Raw genomic sequence first — 24,039 nt, forward strand, 5'->3', positions numbered from 1 at the left:
TAAAATAAAATAAAATAAAATAAAATAAAACGGCCATTTCCACTCCTTCTTTTTACAAAAACATACCTTTGTCTTATGAAAAACAATGCACAAGGGGCAGGCTACTTGTCGTAAAAAGAATGATACACACACACACATTTGTGTTCTTCAGACCCAAGGAAAAGTTGTAAAGGAATCAGTCTAACATAGGCAAAGGAATCCCTTTCTAAGGGCACTACTAGTAGTCACTACCTTATTTAGCTGGTTCTGAACAGTGAAACATCTTTAAAAAATTAGAACGATAGTCCCTATCTGCAAAGATATGCATAGAATATTATATATTCTAGAAATCACATACTAGTGCACTATGTACACTAGTCATAGTCTTGCGTAGGTTCTTTTTAAACCTATGAGATTCTGAGGTACTGCATCTCATCACCAGGTGAATGATTTCTGAAGATGGGGAAGAAGCATATTCCTCAGTCAGAGTCAGAGCTGGCTGCAAGCCTGAAATCCAGGAATATAAACTACACTGATCTCCTGCAAGGCTCAACAAGAATTAGGCTGCAGCTACCAGATGAGTAAGGACATGTAATGTAAATGGAGAGTGCGGGTGGTGAAAAAGTGGACAAGCAATGTTGGTTTATAGCAGAGGGATCCAGGATACTGAGAAAAGTTAAAATTGCAAATGACCCGCAAGTGTCTTTCTCAATGTATCATGCAAGGAAAGTGGTTCTCAAACAAGTAAGAGGAGATTCAAGTGACCTCAGTGTTTTGCTGATTAAAAAAAAAAGGGGAAAAAAGACTTCCTGCCCCCACAGGGTTTCCAGGAAAATAACCATCACAGGACTGAGAGTTAGCAGAGAAAACATTTTGATATTTTACCCTGAGAGTCAGTGGGTTTGCAGGAATTTTCTCAGGCTCAGAGCAGATCCTTGGCTGCTGGAAGGCGTCATATTTCTCATGAGGAACATCTGGTTCATGAGCTGTGGAGGTTGTTACCCTGCCGACCGTCTCATTCTTCTCACTTTTCTTATGCTTCTTCAATTTGATAACTGAGCCACAGAATTTATAATCACCTTAGAAAGAGACAGAACTTTATTAAGGGGTGAAGATAATTTGTATTTGGGCTCTTCTTGACATCATTGGATCTGGAGGGCAATTTCCAAAAGAAAATGTCGAGGGGTATATGGAGAATTCATTTAAAAATATATATTTGCAAGTTATTCCTGGCTGCAGCAGCATGAAAGAAGGGAAGCAGGGCTATTCCACTAGCTCTGTTGAGAGACCATTTGCCTTGGGCTCAGCCTCAAAATTCACATGGGGCACGTCTAGATGAGGGCTTATCCCAGGGATCGCCCCGGGATCATCCCTGTGTGTCCACATGATGTACAGGGGATCCCGGGGGCAGGGAGGGATGATCCCTCCCTTTCCCCGGGATAACTAGGATGGCTTTACTCTCGAATTTTTCCACAGTCTCGGGATTGTTCTGAGACTGTGGGACGTGTGGGCGGCCGTCCTGGTTTCGTCCCAGCTCCTCATGAGTAAATGCGAGGAGCCAGGAACTGGGCATGGGGCACGGAGCTCTTCAGGAGCTCCGTGCCCATCGGGGGTGGGAGGAGGGAATGGGATCTTTTTTTAAAAAAACAACACTTACCTTTATCGTCGGAGTGCTCATGCACTTATCTTCAATTTTAAAAAATGGCGGGCGCAACGTCCTCCTTCCTCCCGGGACATCGCGCACCGCATGTGGACTGAGGGGGAGGATCTCATGATCACCATATTGCGAGATCCCCCCTCCCCTCCCTAGATGTAGACATGCCCATAGTGGCAGTTATACCATCAGACTGCGGCACAGGGAGAGAAGGGAAGCAGAGCTATTCCAGTGACTGTCCCAAGAGACCAGGTGCCTTTGACCCTCCCTCAACTGCCACCTAGCAGCAGTCATAACATCAGGCTTCCCAGATTGTTTCCAGCCCAGTTGGTCATTAGAAGAACTTTAAGGATTAATACTGAAGCTTGCTTTTCCCCCACCCCTTCCTTTTGTGCTGTGTCTTTTAGAGGGAAAGCCTCAGGGCAGGAAATATCTTGTTCTCTAAGCTCTTTTGGTAGCCTATTGGTTGAAAAGCAGGGTAAAAATGCTAATAAATAAATACAGAAATAAATACAGAAATACATGCACACATAATCTGGCACTGCAAGCAGAAAGTTTCATTCCAACTCATTTCATGCTATGAAAGTTTTCTACCTGCAGGGAGTTTTTTTATTTTTTATCATCATCATCATCATCATTTAAGACAGTGGAGCATTCAAAGACTATGATTCCCACCCTACCCCCAATGTGCAGTCCAAATGGAGCTTGCATTGTATCGATAAGCCCATTCCCACCTCACTCTGCTGCATGAGCAGACTCAAGGAGTGGAATGAGAGCCAGAGACTGCTGCCTAATACACTTTTTCAGAGAGAGAAAACAGATGTTCTAGTTAATAATGATAATTTTAGCACTGATACTGAACTTTTTGGAGTTTTCAGAGCACATAAAGATTAAAGGCATTTGGATGATCATATCTCAGCTTATCATGCCAAGATATAAATGAACCTTTTGGCCATGCACACAGCCCCTCCACATCTCCCTTTGCATAAGCAAACCAGGAAATCTTCTATTAACTAAGGTTAACAGCTTCAGAACAAGCCAGGATATTAAACCACAGTTTGAAGTAGGTTGAATACAGCTTCTTCCTAAGCCGTTAACCATAGTTGCTGGTTCAGACAAAATGAGAAACAATATTTAACGGAAGATGAGCAGGCTGATTTGCTCCCACCATGAAGAAAAGAGGCAGCAGCACGTCCAACCAAATGCTTGTTCATTTCTCAGTTTACTAAGGTGAAATGCAATAGCCTGAACTCTTCTGTAATTCAGAAATTTGTGTGCCATACTGTAAGGTAGCCTAGTGTTAATAACTGAGTATTATATTTTAGTATCCCCATGTGCAATATTGGGGTGGAGGGAGGAGAGAACTGAAGAATAGTAGCTTGCCTAAGGCCTCTTATTGTGTTCATGGAAGGGGGAGATTTACACTAGAAAGCTCAGCTCCAAATTCACACTCTTCGCCACTACACTAAATCAGCTCTCAATAGTTTATACACTTTGAGTCAATTTAGATTTCCTGCACTGAAAATGAAAGGTAATAGAATATGGTTACACATTTGATTGTTTCCCAGGTTTCCTCCCCTCCATTCTTAAAGTACTGATTTGCATATTCAATAGGCCTATTTTAACACTATTACTATTAAATGAGAAACTAATAAACAAAATGCTAAATTATTACTTCAGTTCATTATAAATGTAATTAACCAAGCAGGTTTTAAAAATTGTTTTCCTTATTTATAATCATTCTTCATTGCTCTTATCTGATCATATTTGTTGTGTAATTTATAAACCCAAAGAGGAGTTTATGTCCAAAATCCAAACAGAAGTTTACAAACTTCCTGCCCAACAGATTTGGGGTATTGTATATCTGGGAACAATAGAGCTTCGGCTATCAGGCGGTATAGAAATGCAATAAATAAATAAATAAATAGCCTATTTCAGATTGGTTCAAATGATCAGTTGCTGTAAAGAGAAAATCCTTTTTCCCTTGTGTCATGCTAGAAACTTGATATTGGTCTTTCCTAACAAACCAACTTTTTTCTGCACCTGTTTAACAAAAGTTATAGGTCCTCTTCCCTATTCATTGTTTGCTTTTACTTGGGCACATCTTTGTTGAGTCAGGATTTTGAAACTTGTTCTCCCTGAAGAGAGGTCTTCAAAATAAATAGAAGGCCGAGTGTTTGCTTTGGATGTTTCTCCAGGCAAAACACTCCATGGACACTGCGATTACACTTGATGAGCACAGTCTACTACTGGAGAAGCTTATTGGAGACCCAGTGAGGTGTAGTGGCTAAAGTGTTGGACTGGGAGTCAGAAGATCTGGGTTCTAGTCCCCACTCAGCCATGGAAACCCACTGGGTGACTCTGGGCCAGTCACAGACTCTCAGCCCAACCTACCTCACAGGGTGGTTGTTGTGAGGATAAAATGGAATGGAGGAGGAGAATTATGGATGCTGCCTTGGGTTCCTTGGATGCAATATATAAATATGCATACTCCCATTGTATATACAGATTTGTTTCCAATACTACAATGAATGAGGAAGGTTTTCTTCTATTCCCAGGAGCTGCTATCTATATGAGGAGACTATGGATTGTCAATCAGTGACTGCTATATGGCATGGAGGAGCTGTCGGCTAGCCTCAGCTCTAGATGACCACACTGTCCATGATCAGCATCAGTCTGAACTGGGAACAAGTGCATACAAATGGAGATGAACAAAGATTCCTCTGTGGAATTTTGTTTTCTTGAGCACAGAATCTCGGCCATAACCCCCTGATAATTATGAGGAGAGATAGGAAGGAGCTAGACAGTGAAAAGCTTTGTAGGTCAACAGTTCTGTCCGTTTATCCACCCAACTCTTCTCCTTGCTATTTCCCTACCTTCCCTGTCCCTTGTCTTCTTCTTTCTCCCCTTTCCTAGCCCCTAGCCTTGCTCTTTCTCCCCACAGTTACCCCTTTATCGCGCAGTTCGTCTCCACTCCCAGGTTCTAGCCTAGCTTTACTGCACCTCTTTACCCAATTACCTATTGGACCCAGCATAATCTCTGGTGCATCTCAGGTGTTTATAATAAATAGTTTGACCACAGGCATCTATTCAGTTGATATGAAAGGGCAGTAAATTTCTGTAAAGGAATTGGACCTTAAGATATGTATTTGTAAAAAATGTTACAAGGATGTGCTAAAATATGTATGCTTTGGGATTCAATGTATGTATAAATATAGAACCTAAAAAAGCATTATGTGTTTTGAACAACATTGGCTTATTCTTTGGTCTCTGTAGGCCATGTCCAACATCTTGAGTTTATAGAAATGTACTGAGGCAGCAATCCTAGATGCACTTACCTGGGAGTAAGCCACATTGAAATCAATGGGGCTTACTTCTGAGTACGCATCTATAGGATTGAGATATAAGAGAAGCAGTTACTCTCCAACCTTCTCTCTTAAAACATTTAAAAGCAGACAGATGCAGACAAGCTTCCCATTAACAGTGTTGTACCGTTTGGTCTGACCACATTTTGACATACAAAAACTGCACTCTTAGTAGACAAAAAAAAGTTATGGCTTACCTTTAGGGAATGGATCTTTCCTGTGGATATCATTTTCACCCCATGCTGGTTTTGATAAAGACTTGATATAGCACCCATGATCAGAAATAGATATTTTTGATTTTGGAAAACTTTGGGCCAGACTCTCTTTGGACTCTGAAGTGCCTTTGGGTAGATGTTGGTCTTTCGAAGAAATCCTGCCTTCCGCCGTGAATTCTTTCTTGGATGTTTGCTGCAGAAAGGAGGCAGGTGCAGTTTCATGGTATTTGTCTCTTGTGCACTGTTTTCTGTTGCTTCCTGAGAATTCTTGTGCGCCTATTAAAAGTTAAGGGGAGGTTAAATCAAAGGCGGGAAATGGGTAGAAATGCTTAAAATATCACTCCACACTCATGGCTCTTTCTGCAAAGTTCCTTGGAATCTTGTTTGCAGCACTGCATGTACCATTCATGCATTAGGTTTAATTCATTAATATAGCTGCACACCTTTGAAGCAGTGATGCTGTGACATTGCTATCAGAAAACTGCACGAGATCATTAGCCTCCTCACTTCCTTGTTCCCTAAACTGCTTTTAATCATGCTATTCTCTTTCCTAACAAGACTACCTGTGATTACAAATTAATAGCTTCCTAAGTAGCACATATACTAACATTTCATTTCCACAGCACAAGATTGTATGCTATGCAACTTTAAGAAACCCACCAGGGAAAATAATTGCCAAGAACACAGGACACGCTTCATAAAAGACACATTATTGGTATAAAGCCAAATTTATTTTGCAAATGTATTTCAGTGGCTCATTGTGGGTTTGATCCAGGCATTCGGCTGCAGTTTGGCTTTCTCTGGCATCTTCTTGGCAGACATTTAACACGGTGAAAAACGTGATCTGTACAGTTGTCCTGTTAAGCTTCTTGGCAAGGGAAAATGGGAAGGTTAGGTGAACAATAAAATTCAATGCAGGTCGAAAAAAATCAGACATGAATGGCTATTAGCTCAAATTGCTATGTATTATTGGGGTTCCTCCATAAGACTGATGGTCAGAATTGCCCCACATTTTCTCCCAGCATGGGCCACCCATGAAAGTTCAATTGGGAAGGAACTTGAGTCAAAGGTCCCAGACAAGACAAAGGTCTCTTATACTTGCCAGAGTTCTCACTCTTCCCATTCCCAAAGAGATTCCACGTTATGTAGGAACACAAGGAACAGATGGTGGCATTAGCAGCAACTCTAGCTGTACCTTCTTGCAAGCCCACTTTGGTGTGCAATGCAGCCAATTCTAGCAACAATCTTCTAGGCAAGTTTAGGGATGCTTCAAAAACCAACCATTCAAAAAGCATCAGTGCTATCTCCTCTCATGAATTGCCAGCCACCCAAAATTACATGTCTTATGCCCCAATCCCAACCCCTGCTCTATATCAAGCTCTAAGATTCACATGGAATGTAGTCCTCTTTTATGCTATTACCAATGAATATTGCTGTCATGAGGCTTTTTGTGCTCTTCTGGTAAGTCCAGTTTTTTAAGCTGTGCGTACATGTTTGTGTTCATACGTGTGTGTATGTATGCGTGGCCCACTCCCTACATCCTCCCCCTAAACCTGACTTGTCAATGTGTATATATGTGTGGGAAGGCAATTAAGGAATTAGTTGAAGATACTGTTTGGGATGAGCTGGGCTTTTGGTGTGGTCAGCATGGCAGCATTTCCACATTGCATCTGCCCTACCAACAGCTGCAACGGTAACGCTTCATTTATGGAACTAAGCAAGATCTGTCCTGGGATGGGACTGAACATAACATGCGTACTCTCCAGATTCACAAACTATCAAATTGCCCTGATGGGGGAACACACGTGACATGTTTGCATACTTTAGGAAGTTTGTTGTGAGATGCAAAGGGAACAGTGAGTTTCTGTTGGCATATTTAGCTCAGCTCTAATGCTTCGCATATCAACCTATGCTTTGGACAAAGAGAATGAACCATGAAATCTTCAAACCTGACCTTGAGCTGGATGAAATAAACTACATGGATAAGAGTGCACTTTGCCGTTTATATGAAATCACAGCCATCCAGACTTGGCCACTGCTAGAAAAAAGTCAAGCAGGGTCTGTAACAAAAGGCTGAAACATGGAGTGCTTCTGTTCAGGGTTCCAGCCAGTATATTCCATCCTCCTTGCCCTATTAGAGGATATTCCATTCAATTTCCCCCTCCCTGTTCCAACATTGTCAGCATTCCATGCCTATTGAGAATACTCAGTCCTCAATGGCCTGCTGAAACTTCCTTCTTATGGATGGATGGTGCTATTTTGGCTACATAAAACTGGCACTTGGAGAAGAGAGAATAAGTTCATGGTTATTATATATAGTACTTGGCCAGGTGTAATGTTAATCTGATCGAAAATGGTAGTTCTTACATTTTTATGTTAATATCCCTGGAATATAGGGACTTCACAAATCGCTGAAACATACTCTAGCTTCACTTTCTCTCTCCCCACCCCCTTCTGTAAGTTCTAAAACATATCTAATGCATTGTCTCTTTCACAAGTATTATCCCAGTGGGAGACGCAAGGAGTCACTAGCTGGTTCAACAATCTTCTTGGTAATGGAATTAGAGTAAGTTGCCCCTTAATTACAGCAGCTAAGATAAAATAAAACTTTTTTGGAGAGAGAGAAAAAAAAACTATGAAGAAGCTCATTCTGCTTGGCAATAAGAGCTCTCTCCAGCTGTGATTTCTATTAAATTGTGATGGTTTCACTGCAAACTCTTTCTGCAAGCAGGGCTGGTTCAAGTTCTCTGGAGCCACTCAGCTGGAGCCCTCATTCCATGTAATCATTCACTTTCCTGTCTCTTCTGCAAGATAAAGTCTAAAATTAAGACTACACAATCCACAACCCTTTCGCAGACCAGTAAAAGTTAGAGGGCTTTGGGCACAGAGACATAGACGCGTGGGCTTCCCTGCGAAAAGATGGGCAGCTGAAATCTACATGTACGAGACTGAAAACTGTGAACAATGACAAAACCGCAGGGAGATGGTGCTGTAACCTGATCAACCAAACGGTGGTAAATGGCAAGGTAGGTCCCCCAAAAAGAAAAATGATTTTCTCTGAAAACTGTAGGTCTTCACAGAGGAGTGTGGCAGGGGAACCTGTTCTCACACTTTGCATTTGACTGCAGGAATGGTTTGTAACATTGTATTGATACATCAGAGGACTACAGTCCATCCTGAGCATCTGTTCAATCAATGGGGATGTTTTCGTTTTCGTTTTCTTTTTTTTTACCCCCCCCCCTCCAACTCCCATGGGAAGATGGACATTCAGAATGAAAATGGGAGCAGGGAAGCTTAAATCAACATCTCCTGCATCACCATGGTCCCAATCCAGATCAGGCCTGTACCTGCTTACACCCAAGCTCTGATACACGTTATTAGCAGAACGTTTAGTTTGTCCCCCCGCCACCATCACTTTAGCAAGATTCAGGAGGAGGTTGCAATTATTAGATAAGAGCACAATTCTGTTGGATAGATGCTCAGAGGACACAGAGCTCCAATTTTGGAGTTTTCTGTCCATCCTAAACCCTGCCAGCAAGAGCCTAGCAGGTTGGGAGGAATGGCAGAGCCCTTCTTAGCCTCTTCATTCTCTACTTTAGCTAATTTTGCTAGATGGGCCTCTGAGTCCACATAGCTCACTCACTTTGCTGGAGACAGTATGATGGCCTAGAGGCCTTTGGATCTGGTGAATTCATGACCTCCCCGCCCACACATTGGCATACAGCCATCTCTCCCTCCCCTTCCTCTTCCTAAAGACAGAGCTCAGGAGGGAGAGCCATCATAGAGCTTTCTAACGTGGCTAGGAGAAATAGGGGTGGAATTCTCCCTCTGAAGTGCTAGCACTATCTACAGCCTCAGCAGGGGGAATTCTCAGCATCCTATGGCCCCTCAGACACTAAATCAAGTGTTATCAGTCAGAACCTATGTGTACTGATAGTGAGCTAGTTGTGGTCACACTATTAGTCTCTCCAGCATGACTCCGCTTTCCTGACCTGGACTGGCTATACATACTTACAAATCAGGGCTTCTGACCTTTGGTGGTCTTGCCCCTCTACCTGCATGCTTTCCTTCCTTTTGATCTGCTTCCCACCTTCTTTGACTGCGGTTTCCCATTTCGCTAAGTTTTTCTTTTGGACTGTGTTCACATCAAATGTGGCAAAACGGAATTTCTTAAAAGTTTGCACTAAAATTCGTACACATTTTTGTGTGCATTTTTCCTAGTCTATGCATTCTTGTATTTTTCCTAGTCTATGCATTCTTTGCCTAGTGTGCACACTTTTTGCAAGTGTGTTTCCTCCCTAAACCCTTTTATGGCTGTAATTCCCCCTAATACACTCATTTTGGTGATCATTTCCCCTTAATATATGCATTTTTGTGTTCATCTTTTGAACTGTGAACCAGATTGCAAAATTCTGAAAAGTGTGGATATCAGCAGGTTAATGCATTCCAGTTTGCTTATAGGTTTGGCAGGTCCAAATTTAGTAAATTTGTACAGAAGTCCTGACTGGATGAATTTCTCATATTTCCCTGCATACACCCCCCCACACACACACCTTCTTTAAATGGAGTCCTGAATTTGCGCCACAGCCTGCAATTGATGCCACCTCTGATTTGTCTTTCTTATGCTAAATTTATACATGCCTACAAAACAAGGTCCTTCAGAGGAGTTTGTACAAGCATCCTTGCTTGACTTTGCCCCTGATTTTGCTGGGTTCCAGCACTCTGCGTGCTTAACTGTGCATTATGGTCCAGTGCTGACAAACAGCTTTTCACTGCCCCAGTTCACAGCAAGCTTTTGATTTTCTCATGACATTTCTTCCTGCAGAAACAAAGACACACACCTCTGAATGGAATAAAGAAATGCTAAATTGAATAGATGTAGGCCCAACTGACCCAAATCACAATCTAATGCACTTGCTGGGAAGTGATGGAAACACTAAAGGCCTTCCCCATTGGCACATCTAATAACTGAGAAAAAAGGAGTTTGTCTAGTCACAGGGGTTACCTACATTGTATAAACACACCATGAGCATGGTGCTTCATGCGGGGTAGCAACACACACACACAGTGTTTTCCAAGTTGCAGCTCAATAACCAGATTGTAGCACTTCAATGTGAAAGCAAGGAATGGGCAGTTGGGAACTATGTTATGAAAATTAAAGGAAGTACATAATGGTCATTGACTAGTTTGGGCAGTGGGCATAGGTTTAAGTTCATGAATTAATTATTGCTTAGTGGAACATCAGGCTGATCTCTCTTCTCTCTATCAGGTAAAACATAAATCCTTTTTTATTGTTTTGTTGTTGGATTAAGAATGTAACAAGAACCATGCTGGATCAGACCAAGGGTTCTTCACATAGTAACCAACCAGCTGTTAACCAGAAACCAACACGGGAGGATTACAAAGGGAAAATAGTATCATGTGGACCACACACACAGACACACCACCTATAAAATTCTGTGTCAACTGCAGCCATGGGAAGCTGCACTCAGGGCCAGTCAGACAGCCACAGACGTAGCTCTCCAATTAACTGGGATAACTTCTTGGTTTGTTTGTTTTTAAACATCAATTTATCTAACCAATTAATTGGTTAAATATTGCAGTCCAAATACGTAAAATATCATCCGGCTACTAATACCAAGACAAGATTCTATTGGGTTAAATGTATACTTTGGAGCTTACATTTTCGTGAGGAAATCTACATTTGGGGCTGTTAACAGGCAACCAGCAGAAGCTTTATTTGTATCTCACCCACTCTGGGAAGCTGCTAAATGCAGGAACGCAATCTACTAGATCCCCAAGAAACAAACCTCACTGGGGGTGGGGTGGGGGGTGAGGGTAAAGAACATGCATTCATTGATAGCTACAAGACAGCATTCTTATCCTGTAGTTGTTTAGACACTGAGTAGTAATGGTACAAGTAGTGTACCATTACTAAAGTACTGATATACTTTAAAAATCAAGTAACACAGGGTCAGACTGAGCTGTAGCTATAGCAATTTTAAGTGTTTGTTGCGAAGACAGACAAAAATCAAACTCCACAGTCTGGGCCATTAATCTGGCAATCATGTGAAAGCACTGGAACTGCATTTGGTAAATATTTTCTTTTACTATTAAATCTTTTAAAACTGGGACCATATCTGGATCATCTTGTCATATAAACAGCCATAGATGGCAGAAATAAAATACAAACAGCTGTCAGTTATTTTCTAGGAAACATGTAGAAGCAGATAATGTACAGGACACAAAGGAAGAAAAAGGAGCTCAAAAAGTTGAGATCATGCAGCTCACAGTTTTCATATTCTGGGAACATTTTCAGGCTATTGTTTGGGGAATAAGGCATGTATCTCTCATTAAGAATATCTAGAGTGGTATTTCTAGCTCTCCAAGCAACAAACGGGAAATATATGCAACCCGCGGAGAACAGCTAGAATTGCAATTGGATGGAGATAGGGTTTTCCTATTATCCCAGTTGAAGAAAGACTTAAAAGCTAATGAAAAAAGACATGAAAGTCTAATGCAGAAGGAAACATATGAGAACAAAATTGCTAAGCAAGCAAGCAAGCAAGATGTTTCCATTAGTAAAATGTTGAGATTAGAGAGAGAGAGAGAGAGAGAGAGAATACAAGAGCTATAAAAATTATTGGTTCGGTGAGGTAGAGAGACACTTGGAACCTTCTTACTTTATTTGAAAGTATCTTACTTCTGAGGGACCCCAAATCCTTCCCCCCACCACCTTAACTCTTAAAAGTTTCTTGTATCCCAAATCAGCCCATGCTAATTTTTCTCCTTTTTTTTGTTCAAGAGAAACTAGCCATACCTCGAACCATCCTTGTTGCCTTCCCCAAGATGGCCTTTTGATCATGTTGTAGAAAAGCAATCCCTTTTACAAAGCAAACATTGCCAGGCAGCTGGTCATTAGGCTGTGCAGCGTTCTGTTGAATTTTTTGAAGGAAAATACTTGTTAAGGAAAAAACTTTAGTTGACCAGTCATTGTGGGTCATTAAAAAAAAGCAATCTGAAGTTAGATTATAGCTCCCTATAGCCCTTTCCCATTTCAGACATGATACATGCAAATAAATATGCATAAGGGAATGCAGTATGCTCCCCAACCCCCTCCATACACACTACCTGATCCCAGGTTTGATGCCCGGCATTCTCCAGATAGGCCTCGGAAAGAATACTGCTTGAAACCCTGGAGAGCCACTGCCAGGCTAGATGTGCCAATCGTCTGTCTCGGTATAAGGCATCTTCCTACGTGTGTCTCTACATGTGTACTTACCATGTGTACAACTTTGAGAAATCCCTGTTAAGTACAACCCGGATTTCCCAAATGTCCAAGGGCCTTTTCAGACCTTGCAATGTAGGTGCATCAGACTAGCATCTCAACTAGACCTACTGGGTCTTGTGCAACGGAGGGGTGAGGATCTTGCAATATTTTTATCGTGAGATTTCCCCCTCTGTTTACACGTGGCGCACTACGACCTCGGAGGGAGAGGATGTCGCGCCCGCCATTTTGGGTTTTTTCCCCTTTAAAGGAGACGAGCACACGAGCGCTCGTGCGCAAAAGGTTTTTTTTTATTTTTAACCATTTTTCCCACTCCCCCACCCCACCCCCGATGGGTGCAGAGCACGACGCCTATGCTAGCTGTGGCTGATGGGAGTTAGAGTCCAAACAGTGGAGAGCTCCAGGTTGGGGAAAGCTGGAATGGAATATCCTGAAAAAAGCATGGCTGGTTGGCATCCTGAACAGGAACATTTACCCTGCAAAATTTTGTTGCAGGACCCACTTATATTAAGTATAATCTCTAAGACATTGTGTCTCTTACTTCTATCCTTTCAAGAAGAAGTGCACCCTTTCTCGATACCATTAATTTAAAATTGCCTATTTATATATCCTCTCCCTTGATAAAATGCCTGGCATATTTAGTGACTCTTTTGCTCTTGTTACATGATAGGCTACATTACCTGCAAGATACCTCCTGGGTAGTCTTCCTACATCTATTCTGAGCAGCTGTTCACAGCCTATGAAGCAGCTATTTCAATGCTATCGACTAACGAAATACTGATGGCAAAAGTATTAATAAGTCTCATGTTCATGGCAGAACTTGGTCAGTTAAAACTCAAGTTGATGGAACTTAGGCGGGATCTACATTACTGTTTTAAAATGGTTTATAACAGTAGTGATAACTATTGGGGCCCAGGGCACACTCCATGTATAGTTTTCAAAACATTTTCAAAGTGTCATATCCTGCTTGGTGTAGATCTGGCCTTAGGGCTAGCAGTGCAGTTTGGTGATTTTAGAGTCTGCACTTAATGGTCCTTGGGGTAGGATAGGCTCTTTAGATGGTGATGTGTATTCCTTCACTTACTTCAAAATATGGTAAGCCAGCTCTGCTGTGTTTGAGGTGGTGGTGGTGCATGGAGCCCTGGACCTCTGTCTGAAGCAGTCCTGGCTGCTTCTTTATACCTTGTAGAAGCTTGGTCTGGGTCAATGATACTTTATTTCCCTCAGAAGAACTGATCTGTGTGCCCTCTTTCTAATGTTAGCTGGGTAGTTGTATGGGATAGGGCCTTCTCAGCCATGTCACTAAAATTATGGAACTCCTTCCCCAGTGAGGTTTCCCCTCCCTCCCTCCTTCCCTCCCTGTTGTGCCTGAGGTCTTCAGCCAAGGCAATTTCTTTTAAACTGCCTGAAAGTTTTATTTGTATTGGCTTTTGCTGCTATCTTTTTTAAAATATATATATATATTGTGTACTGAATCTATTATTAACTGCTTTGTGTGTGCTGTGAGTGGAAAAGAAGGATATTACATTTTATACAAATAACAAATAAATATAGAAAGCATGTGAAACGAGAAGGGTGGCATTTAAGGTTTATATACGCAAAACAGGAGTTTTTGTATTCACTACATTTTTGTCATGCCTTTCCTCCACGGAGTTCTAGCTCGTGTATATTGTTCACTCCTCCCCCATTTATCATCGTATCAGCCTTTTCAGGTAGCTTAGGCTGAAAGATAGTAACTCGCCCAGCCACTGTGTGGCTCTGTGGGGATTTGAATCTGGGTCTCCCTGGTCCAATGTGCTAGCCCAGAGGTCTCCAACATGGTGCCCAAGGTATCACTGTGTCTGTTAGGCCAGGCTGAGGCATCCACCAAGCTATTTCTCCCCTCAGTTTTTTGAGCTGGCACCCTGACTTTGGAATGCCCACCTGAGGGTGATAGAATTGGCACCAACCTTGCTTTCTTTCCTGTCTTTGCTGAGGTGTTAAATTATGTTTTGTTTTGTAATGGGTTGTTTGTGTGTTAGTTGAATATTTTTATGCCTCTTCTTTTCTAATATAATTATTCTTATTACAGTGTATTTGTCTTTTTATAATGTTATGTACACTGTCCTGGGATTCCTTGTGGATGAAGGGTGGTTTATAAATTAATTTTAAAAGTAATAATTCAATGAGAGTTTTCCACTGCCAATCAAGGGAGGCCTTCCTCAGGGAATTCCCACTCAACAGATGGATCTCCCTCACTAATGGAGTAAAGATAGGTCCACATTGTCCTATAGTCCCTTCCACAGGACTGCACTCCAAGTGATATATGGGCATTTAGAGCCTTTAGAGAGCAACCCTAGATAAATTGAGACAGAAATAAGTCCTGGAGCTCCCAGCATTCCTCAGCCAGCTGTGTTAGCTGGGGAATGCTGGGAGTTGTAGGACTATTTTCCTACAAGGATTGCACCCTTAAGCTCTAGTTCAAGAATTGTTCTAGTTCAAGAATTATGCAGCCTAAATATAAACATATTTCTATTACGTTACTAGTAACCCTACTTCTTACCTTCAGATGGAGGCTTTTACAAATATTTTGGTATTTTAGGGAGAAGTCCTAATCATGGAAGGAACTGTAAATCTTGCTACAAATTTGTATTCAGTGGTAATGAAATTCCTCTTTTAGCTGTATATTTAAAATCTATTTTAGAAATCAAAATGAGGGAAGACACCTAAATTTCTGTTAAAGTTACATCTGTTCTCCATATTTGTATTCACTGAAAAAGTCTTATGTGTGGCTTTTGTAAATCCATTAACAAAACCATTCCCCCAAATTTGGTAAAGACAAATAAAAATTATTATTATTTGTAAAAATCCAAACTCTTTCCCCTGATTTGTACTCAAATAGAACATCTCCTGATGTGATGTTTGCTAAAAATAAATAAAAAAGTAAAATAAAAATCTGTTGAAGATCAATAATATCCTCATATATGTAGGGTGTGTGTGATTCCCTCAAAATAAAACAGCCAAGGATTTCCAATTATCCCCATTAAGACCTGAATATAAAGTATAATTGACCAATTTTGTCCTCTGGGATTGATTGGAGGAGTACAGTTAGAATATAGGCATATCTATGAAATATAATTAAGCATCTATTGTAAATGTGATTATGTTCATTCTTTTCTGCATTGGGCAAAACAAATCTGTATTTCATAAGGATCACTTAACAAAGTGCTGAAAATGCCTAAAGCAGAGCAGAAGTGAAGAACAAGCAAAATATATTATGTGGCCCCTGCACAAAAATCTTGTATGCAATATTGTGCAAGGAGAAAAAATGTATTCTACTAAGCTACTCTACTTATCAAAATTCATTAAACATCCAGGTATGTATAAAAGACCCCACCGGTTAGGTAGGGAAGAAAACAGGGTTTTCATCAGTAAGAACTTTCAGACTTTGAATTGACAGAGAGCTCAATGGGAACACATGAGGATTGTGATTTCAGTTAAGATGAATGAGTTATTTGATAAATTCTTTCTCAGGCATCTGGTATGTCATTCTATTTAGAACAGGCCTGGAATAGGGTTTGCATTATTTGATTCATGAATATTTTAATCTTTAACCATCTGCAATGGGGGTTAGCAAAAATAAAAACAAAACCAGGAAAAGTCATGTGTTTAAATCCTGATTGTTTTCTAAGTAGCATATTAAAATATTGGTTATTTGCTCTAGTCTCATCTCTATTGGATCCAGCCCTCGACAAAAAAATGCATTCAGCTTCCCTCCCTCCAGTTATGTCTGTAGGGTGGTAGCTTTCCTGGTACATACAAACTGAAAGGACAATTTTAAGGAAAGCTGGTATGCCACATCCAGGAGGCAGAACAGAGAGAGAGAGATCTCTCTGATTGGTCTGCCTCTTTGGCCCACATTGATTAGCTCAGCAGTCCCTTCCTGGCTGTGCAGCCGCTCTTTACCAGCCTTTCTCGCTTTGCTGCCAGCCTGCTCACCCCCCACAATTCATCACTCTCCATTAATGGGGCGGGGGGCACTCAGCTTCCCATAATGAACCCTTCCCCAGCCTGGTGTCCTCCAGGTATGTTGGGCTACAACTTTCATTATTTCTAGCCAGCCTGGCCATTGAGGTGCATTCAACATATCCATGAGCTGGCTAATGCTGGTTTCATAGAATCACTGCAATTGTTGTGGTTTACATAATGTTAACTTCAAAATGAACCATATAAAATATATATAAATAGTTCACACCAATCTTCCCTGTATCTCAGCAAACACATATTTTAGGAAAGGGGGGGGGAAAGAGATTTTACTGATTTATTTTTTAAAATGAGAGCTGTCACCTCCAAATAGTGTTAGGGCTCATAGCATGGTTGATATGTACATCTTAGAGACATTATCTATGTACATCTTAGAGCCGAAAGTTTAGATGACTTTCACTACAAAACAATATGTCTATTTTATATGGTCTTAGAAAAACTTTTACTTTAATCAAAATCCTCAAAACTCATCTGGATTGAACACCCTAGCATTGTAATATTTTCACTGATGACTCAAATAATGACTTGTGGATTGAATATGAAACCATCAGTTGATTAGTAGCCTTAGTTTCAATTAACAGTAAACATGGGGAGGCCACATTTCAGGGTTTGACTAGGATACATCAGGTTTTCACATATGATTAAAGGTTTTAACAAGGTTTGGCTAGCTCATAATCATCTAACAAGTCCATTCATTCTTCAGACCATCCAGAGCAGATCTTGCTAAGAAAATTCTAACTACTATGAGGGGTGAGGGACATGTTTTTGCTACTGCTTCTTGTCATTTTTATAGTTACATCTTTATCTTGCAAGATTAAAAAAAAAAAAAGCTCTCAATAAAGGCAGCTGTCATCTGCAGGGTTTCTCTGTTTATTAAAGGACCAGAACCTTGGTTGTCTGACAGAGTGGAATCCTCATTGTTGGTACCATCATAACATCTACCACCTTAAATGTAAGTGAACGTAATGGGAGTTTGTTCCTTGGTAGTCAATGGGGTTGCTATCAGGCTCCTTAAACATTCTTGGAATTAAGTTCTTATCCAAAGTCAGGGGGCAATCTGAGATCAGATAACCGGTAACCTCTCTCTGAGGGAGATAGTGGCTCAGAAGGACAAGAGAATTTAATTTGGATACTGTGGAAAGTATTTATCAGAGAGCACAAAAGCTCAAAGACCAGAGAGAACAGTAAGAAAGGGAGTAGGAACAATGAAAATAAAGGAAGGAATATGGGAACATATAGGAACATAATTCCTATGCCTTAATTCAGCCTTCCCCAACCTGGTGTCCTCCAGATGTTTTGGATTACAATTCCCAGTATTGGCCTTGCTAGCTGGAGCTGATGGGAATTGAAGTCCAAAACATCTGGAGGGCACCAGGTTGGGGAAGGCTGCCTTCTGTAACCAAGCCTGTAACCAAGCTCATCTCAAATAATCATACATTATTTCCTTGTTTACCCTTCCTCCACTTCCCTCCATTTCCTCTGTCGTTTCACCTGTGTCAAATTTTAGACGGTATGTTCCTTGGGGCATGGGCTTGTCCTCTTGTGCCCTTTAAAGCATTATGTATGCTACTGATGTTGTATAAAAACAATCTCAAAAAGAATCTTTACATGCTCAAACAAAATCATTAGGAATGATACCGGAAAATATGTAAACGATGAGTTCTACGAGCAATGAAAATGTTAAGAGCCTATTAGCCATAAACAGCTGCGTTAGCTTGTTTGCACACCTAATATTAATTTGTGCCAGGAGTATGAGTCAGCAGTTTAGTGTTGCACAGCTGGTAGGGAGGATGACAAAACTTTGTAATTATTCTTGGGGGGTTGCATATGTGTGTTCTGGTTAACTGAGGTTTTATTGTTTTAGTCAGGTAAAATAAAGCCACACACATCGATTCAAGGCTAGAGGATCTTAGACTAAAAGCCTGCTAATGCGAAACATCTAAGTACACAATAAATGGGCCATTAGGCATGTGACCCTATTTTTAAAACAATTCAGCCCCAGTTGTAAGAAACATACTGCCAAGTTATGAGACACTCTGGCCAGATTCACATCGTATTGCCTCCAGAGCTTTTCATGATTTTCCATGGAGACTCTGGTTTCTCATGGTAAACTGATACACACTGATAGGAACTTCCACTTGGCTCAAGTCCACATCATACGAACTTGACATGGGCCCCTTCTGCCTTGGGGATGTGCATGGGGCTTAGACGTTGTATTTGAATCTGAACTACTTGTATTCTCATATTTAAACAATGAAGCACCGGGACTTAGTTCTCCTTTCTTCTGGAATCTTACAGCTTTATAATAGTGTTATTATATATAAAAATTACCTAAAGGCTTAAATTGTAGAGAAGTTTCATTTGGAATTTGAGGATGTCACTGAAAATTGCAGTTTCAAAACTCCGCCTCTTCCTCTACTCCCCCATAATGTCTAGTAACACAAGATGCACGATGTGAAAACACCATGTTATACGTTTCCATGTCCTCAACAACTCAGAGGTTTAAGTTGGGAGGGTATAGATTAGGGACCTGAAGCAAGCACTGGAAATTTACACAGCCCTAGCAAATTCATAGTACATTTTCTACAAACATGGCAACATCACAGATCAAACATCTACCAACCATTCAAGTGTCATTTTCTTGTGAATTCATGGAACACTCATGACATCAAGCAGCCACAGAGTAGGAAAATCCAGGATTGATTTTGGGTTTGCAAAGGTACCCACCGCAAATTGTTTACATGTCATACTTCCTACTTTCCTCCTTCATACATAACTCTACTTGCATGCCTTTTAGTCACCTAAATCTTCATTACTCTCATATTTGCGAATCCGAATTACAACTGAATGTGTTCTCATTCATTTACAGTTTACTTGAAAACACGTCTTTCTTGTGATTTTCTTTCCCCTTGACTGCCCAAAGGTTTTCAGAGTTAGAGCTCTATGTTATGATTTCCTGAAAAGCAGGAGATAAAAGTAAAGCAAAAGAAGCTTTAGTGTTCTGTTAATGACAGCCTAGCAAGGCCTAGCTAGCAATGTTCTCCTACTCTATTTAGAGAAAAAGCGGGTACTCTACTGTGTCTATATCACTGCATCAGCTCAAAACAAAAAACAATTTGTGAATTTTGGTCTTTGAACAAATGCATAAAACAACAAAAATGTTATTTCCACATTTTCTCCCGCATCTCTTATATTCAGAAAGTATTTCTCAACTCAGAAGAGGGCACCCACCTGTTCCGTGGATGGTAAATTCATCTTTAATTTTCTGAAATTGTCAGCTATATGTTAGGGCTCTAGGCCCGTTTGGTGGCAAACCCCATTCCTCCCTTGCATGATTATATTACTAATCATGTATCCTCAAAAGAGATAAAGATATCTCCTTTTCCTTGTGTGTCATGTCTTTATTAGATTGTAAGCCTGAGGGCAGGGACTGTCTTTTTTGCTAAGTGTAAGCCGCTCCGAGAGCCTTTTTTGGCTGAGGAATGGGGTATAAGTATGATAAATAAATAAATAAATAAATAAATAAAAATAAAGATATGGAATGGATATCCAACATGCCATTCATACAGCAGAAATGCCAAATACTATTAAGTTTTCAGCTAATTTAGATTTACAGTAACATTATTCCAAAAGCCAGAAGAACAAATTCCAGGTACTCCGGGTACATATTTAAAAAAATTAAAAAAGAATCTTTGTTAAATTATTAAAAACTATTTTAAGATTCTATCTTGGAACGCTATGTAAAATATAAATTGTCTGTAAGGTCTTATGTATATTCATTCAAATTAAACAAAATAAATCTGAAACCAGCTTTAGCACTATCCTGAAAAAATAATTATTTTCATAGAACTAACAGCTTACCCAGTATTTATGAGACATCTGATGAGCATCATCCCACTATTCAGGCTCCAATTCTTCTATATAGCAAATTTGTGCAAACTTAAGGCAGGACAATGAAAGACACTGATCAAGCTCAAAAAAGCAAAGATTATTACATAAAAGGGTGCTGATGTCAGTGTAGTATCCATGAGAATGGGGATGAAATAGTTTGTGATGTCATCCACAAAATGACTAAAATGTGGCTTGGTGGTCAAAGGCTATGATCTTAAGGATATTTGCTTGGAAATACTGAAGTGCAACCTGAGGTCCTTTGAGCAAGAGTTTTCCTGGGATGTTATTAAACGTAAATATTCAGGTTTGGGTCATTTAAATATGGATATATATTAAAGCTGGGCAAAGGTATCATTTTGTATTATGCTGAAGATATAAAAAACATGCTAACTCGTCACAAAGTGAACTGTTCATCATGTCATAGAACAAAACAAGCAGCACACAAGGTAGGAATGGTTCAGTTGGTTTCTCTCTGACACAGGTATCTGCCATCACCATAAAAAACATACTTTTAATGTAAGGCTAGGATGGACGCGGAAATCATCTAGAAATGGAAATTGCTGCCATGAGTCAAGGTCCTCAACCAAATGCAGCACCCCGATGGACTGGCCCGTATATCATCCACTTTGCAGCGTGGCCAACACAAAGCACATAAACACCAATTACATGGCAAAGATCCCCAGAGGACAAATAATGAATGAAGTGATAGTAATATACATACTAAAGGGAGGGTGCCGTCACCAACAGCATCATTATGTTACTTAATAAATATAAAGGAGTTGAGGATAATCGAGGCAAATCGTGAGGAAGTAGGAATGTACAGACTCAAGCTGCTCTAAATGAAGTTGGAGCTTAAAATCGCAGGAATCCAATAGTACTGTCCTTTTAGTGCAAAGCTTCAACTGCTTGCAGAAACCCATTTTCATACTTGCACAAGTGTCAAATCCAATACTTTGATTCCTCTTGGGCAAGCGGTTCTGCAAGGCATTGCACGAGGCATTTCTGAACTCATTAGAATTTCATTAGACTAGTTTTGCTTGCAGTAGTTGCTCTGCTAGCCATTGCGTAACGCCAACTCTTGTAATTTTTTATGGGCAGTAATCAATGCTGTCATTCCACAAATCCAAATAGCACTAGCGGAGCTCTGCTGAATCTTTCTGTCGTGCAACTGCTTGCACAGCCACTTCACAGCAGCTTGCACTACTACACTTGTGCAAAAATAACTTTAGTTGGATTCTCCTCTTGTGCATAGTAAGGAACAAAGTTTTCACTAGCACAATATCAATTGGATTAGTGGAATGACACAGTTGGATACTGCCAGGTACAAGCATAACACTGGATATAACACCTAGTGTTACTTACTTACACCCACACCCACACCCACACACCAATATATCTTTCCTATCTCAGTTAACACATAGTAGCCCATATCATTCTTGACACAACTTCACCTGTTACAGCTGGAAAAACTAAGGAGTTTAAAAAAGACTAGACAAATGCATGGAAGACATATTGTTAAACATTTAAGTAAGAAAAACACAGCATCCATCTGACAGTGGCTGGAGATAAGAAGCAGGGAATGGAATCATGTTAATTCTGTATGGAGTTGAAACTTTCTGGTGTATTTAGTTTGGAACATTATTGGAAGCAGGGTATTATGCTGATTTATTGATTGATTTAACCATTAATTTAAAATATATAATCAAGAGAAAGGAAATAAGAGTTTTCTGATATTTTTGTCACTGGGCAAAAGAGAATACTTAATAATCCTGGTTTCACTATGAAACAGGGTTATTGCATTAGCACCTTTCTCTCTATATATTGCATGCTACTCACAAATACATTCGAGAGACACCTATCTATTCATAGTGTAAAAACAAAAAGTTATCAGGACTTGGAAATCAGTCACTTTATATCTTCTCCAAAAGCAATGAGACGTATTCCTAACTGACAGATCTTCAGCTGCCACCTGCTATTAAGCTCCACTATTCAATTGTAAGTCAAACTCTGTTTGCAAGCTTCGGAGTCTACTGTCAGGAAATGTGACAATAAAAATTAAATGGAAAGCCCTGGATGAAATAAAATCGTAAAAACCTGTCACTTATGCAAAAAAAGGTTTGCATATTGAATTACTCAGCCTTACCGATGCAGAACTATATAAAGTATATCTAAGGTTGCTTCAGAGGCTGTTCACTAAGGATTGTTACAAGGCCAATGAATTCCAGAGCATTTCAGCCACATGCAGATTACTAGGTCACAACCATTTTCAAGGCGTTCTCCATTCTGCTGGCCTCAGTGTACCAGAGAGAATACTGTACTTTTTCTTCACACAGCTACTTATGCTGAAATCACAAAGAACAGCACTTTTGATTTACTACAAGTTCGGTATATTTCAACTCACCTCAGCTTCCAGTTCACCCTTTCCATGTCCAAAGTGAGGATGAACGTTAGATAATCTGGTCCATGTCTACACCAGCCATTTATTCCAGGGTAATATTGAAGTCATCCCTTGGCAGGATGTACACTACTGCTTTAAAATGGTTTATAACAGTAGTGACAACTATTGGGGCCCTGGACACACTTCATGTACAGTTTTCAAACCGTTTTCATAGTGTCATATCCTGCTTGGTGTAGATCTGGCCCTATTGGGCCACATGATGCACAGCTGATCCTGCTGTGATCTCAGGTCAACCCCTCAGTTATTCCGGAACATCGCTGACTGCTTTTGTCACATCTTTTTCAGCTCTCTCTCTACAATCCCGAAGTCCTCGGCTGGTGTGCCCCCCCTTGTGCAAAGCTGCTGCTGTTCCGCATGAGCTCCTGGCTCAGGCAACAGCCAATCAGCTGTCAAGGGTGCGTGAATGGGCATTGGCGTGCTTTATCACTGAGTGTTTTTTTAAAAAAATCACCAAATATATCTCTGCGCAGCAGCACATTTTCAACACAGTACCTGTCCCCCCCTTGTGTTGCTGTGTGTCTGCACTGGTGCGCATCTCTCAGGACTTATTAAAAAAAAAATCTGTGCCCCATGCCCATCTGCCTAGTCCTGCCCACTTCTTCTGATACACATTAAGAACCGCCATCACAGGGTACACGTTCTCCCGCAATGGCTCTCCTTTACTTGCAGGAAACATCAGTGGCATGTGTCCCATGAGCACTGATCGCGGAAGCTGGGGACCATCGCAATTATCCCTCCTCCATTGCGAAAGGGCTGTAGGTGTAGATTAGCCTGACCCAACATGCCAATCCGTGTGTTCTTCTGCTTCTTAACCATGGCTATCAAACACAATACGCTGGTCTGCAAACTTCCTAGAGAGCTGCAGGACTCCACTTGGCCCTGCTCCTTCACCTTTAGCCTTCTTGCTACGGGGAAGCTGACTTAACCAATTCTTGGATGTGTCTATTTTTATACTGGAACTCCTGCCAGGTAATTAGCAAGGGGGGGATGCACAAACAGATATTAAAGAAGCAGGACTGAAATATACCCAAAAAGGACACTTACATGCTCAATTCCTCAATTCCACTACTACAGCATCCCTTAGAGGTGGCCATCCAGACTCTACTTTAAAATGTCTAATGAAGAAGAGTTCCTCACCTTCCGAAGCTGCCTCCTCCACTGTTGAA

The 24,039-nt window shown here is 40.7% G+C and overlaps 1 protein-coding gene across 1 annotated transcript in view; it reads right to left on the reverse strand.

Annotated features, from left to right (window-relative positions):
• C8H10orf90 (chromosome 8 C10orf90 homolog) overlaps positions 1-24,039 on the reverse strand; it is a 110,377-nt gene that overhangs the window by 25,762 nt on the left and 60,576 nt on the right. The window contains exons 4-5 of the mRNA XM_063132808.1: positions 5,196-5,489; positions 865-1,058 (exon numbers count right to left, since the gene is read on the reverse strand). Of these exons, the coding sequence (XP_062988878.1) occupies positions 865-1,058; positions 5,196-5,489 (488 nt within the window). The remainder of the gene's footprint in view (positions 1-864; positions 1,059-5,195; positions 5,490-24,039) is intronic.

Source organism: Elgaria multicarinata, chromosome 8, assembly GCF_023053635.1.
Source record: "Elgaria multicarinata webbii isolate HBS135686 ecotype San Diego chromosome 8, rElgMul1.1.pri, whole genome shotgun sequence".
Lineage (NCBI taxonomy): Eukaryota > Metazoa > Chordata > Lepidosauria > Squamata > Anguidae > Elgaria > Elgaria multicarinata.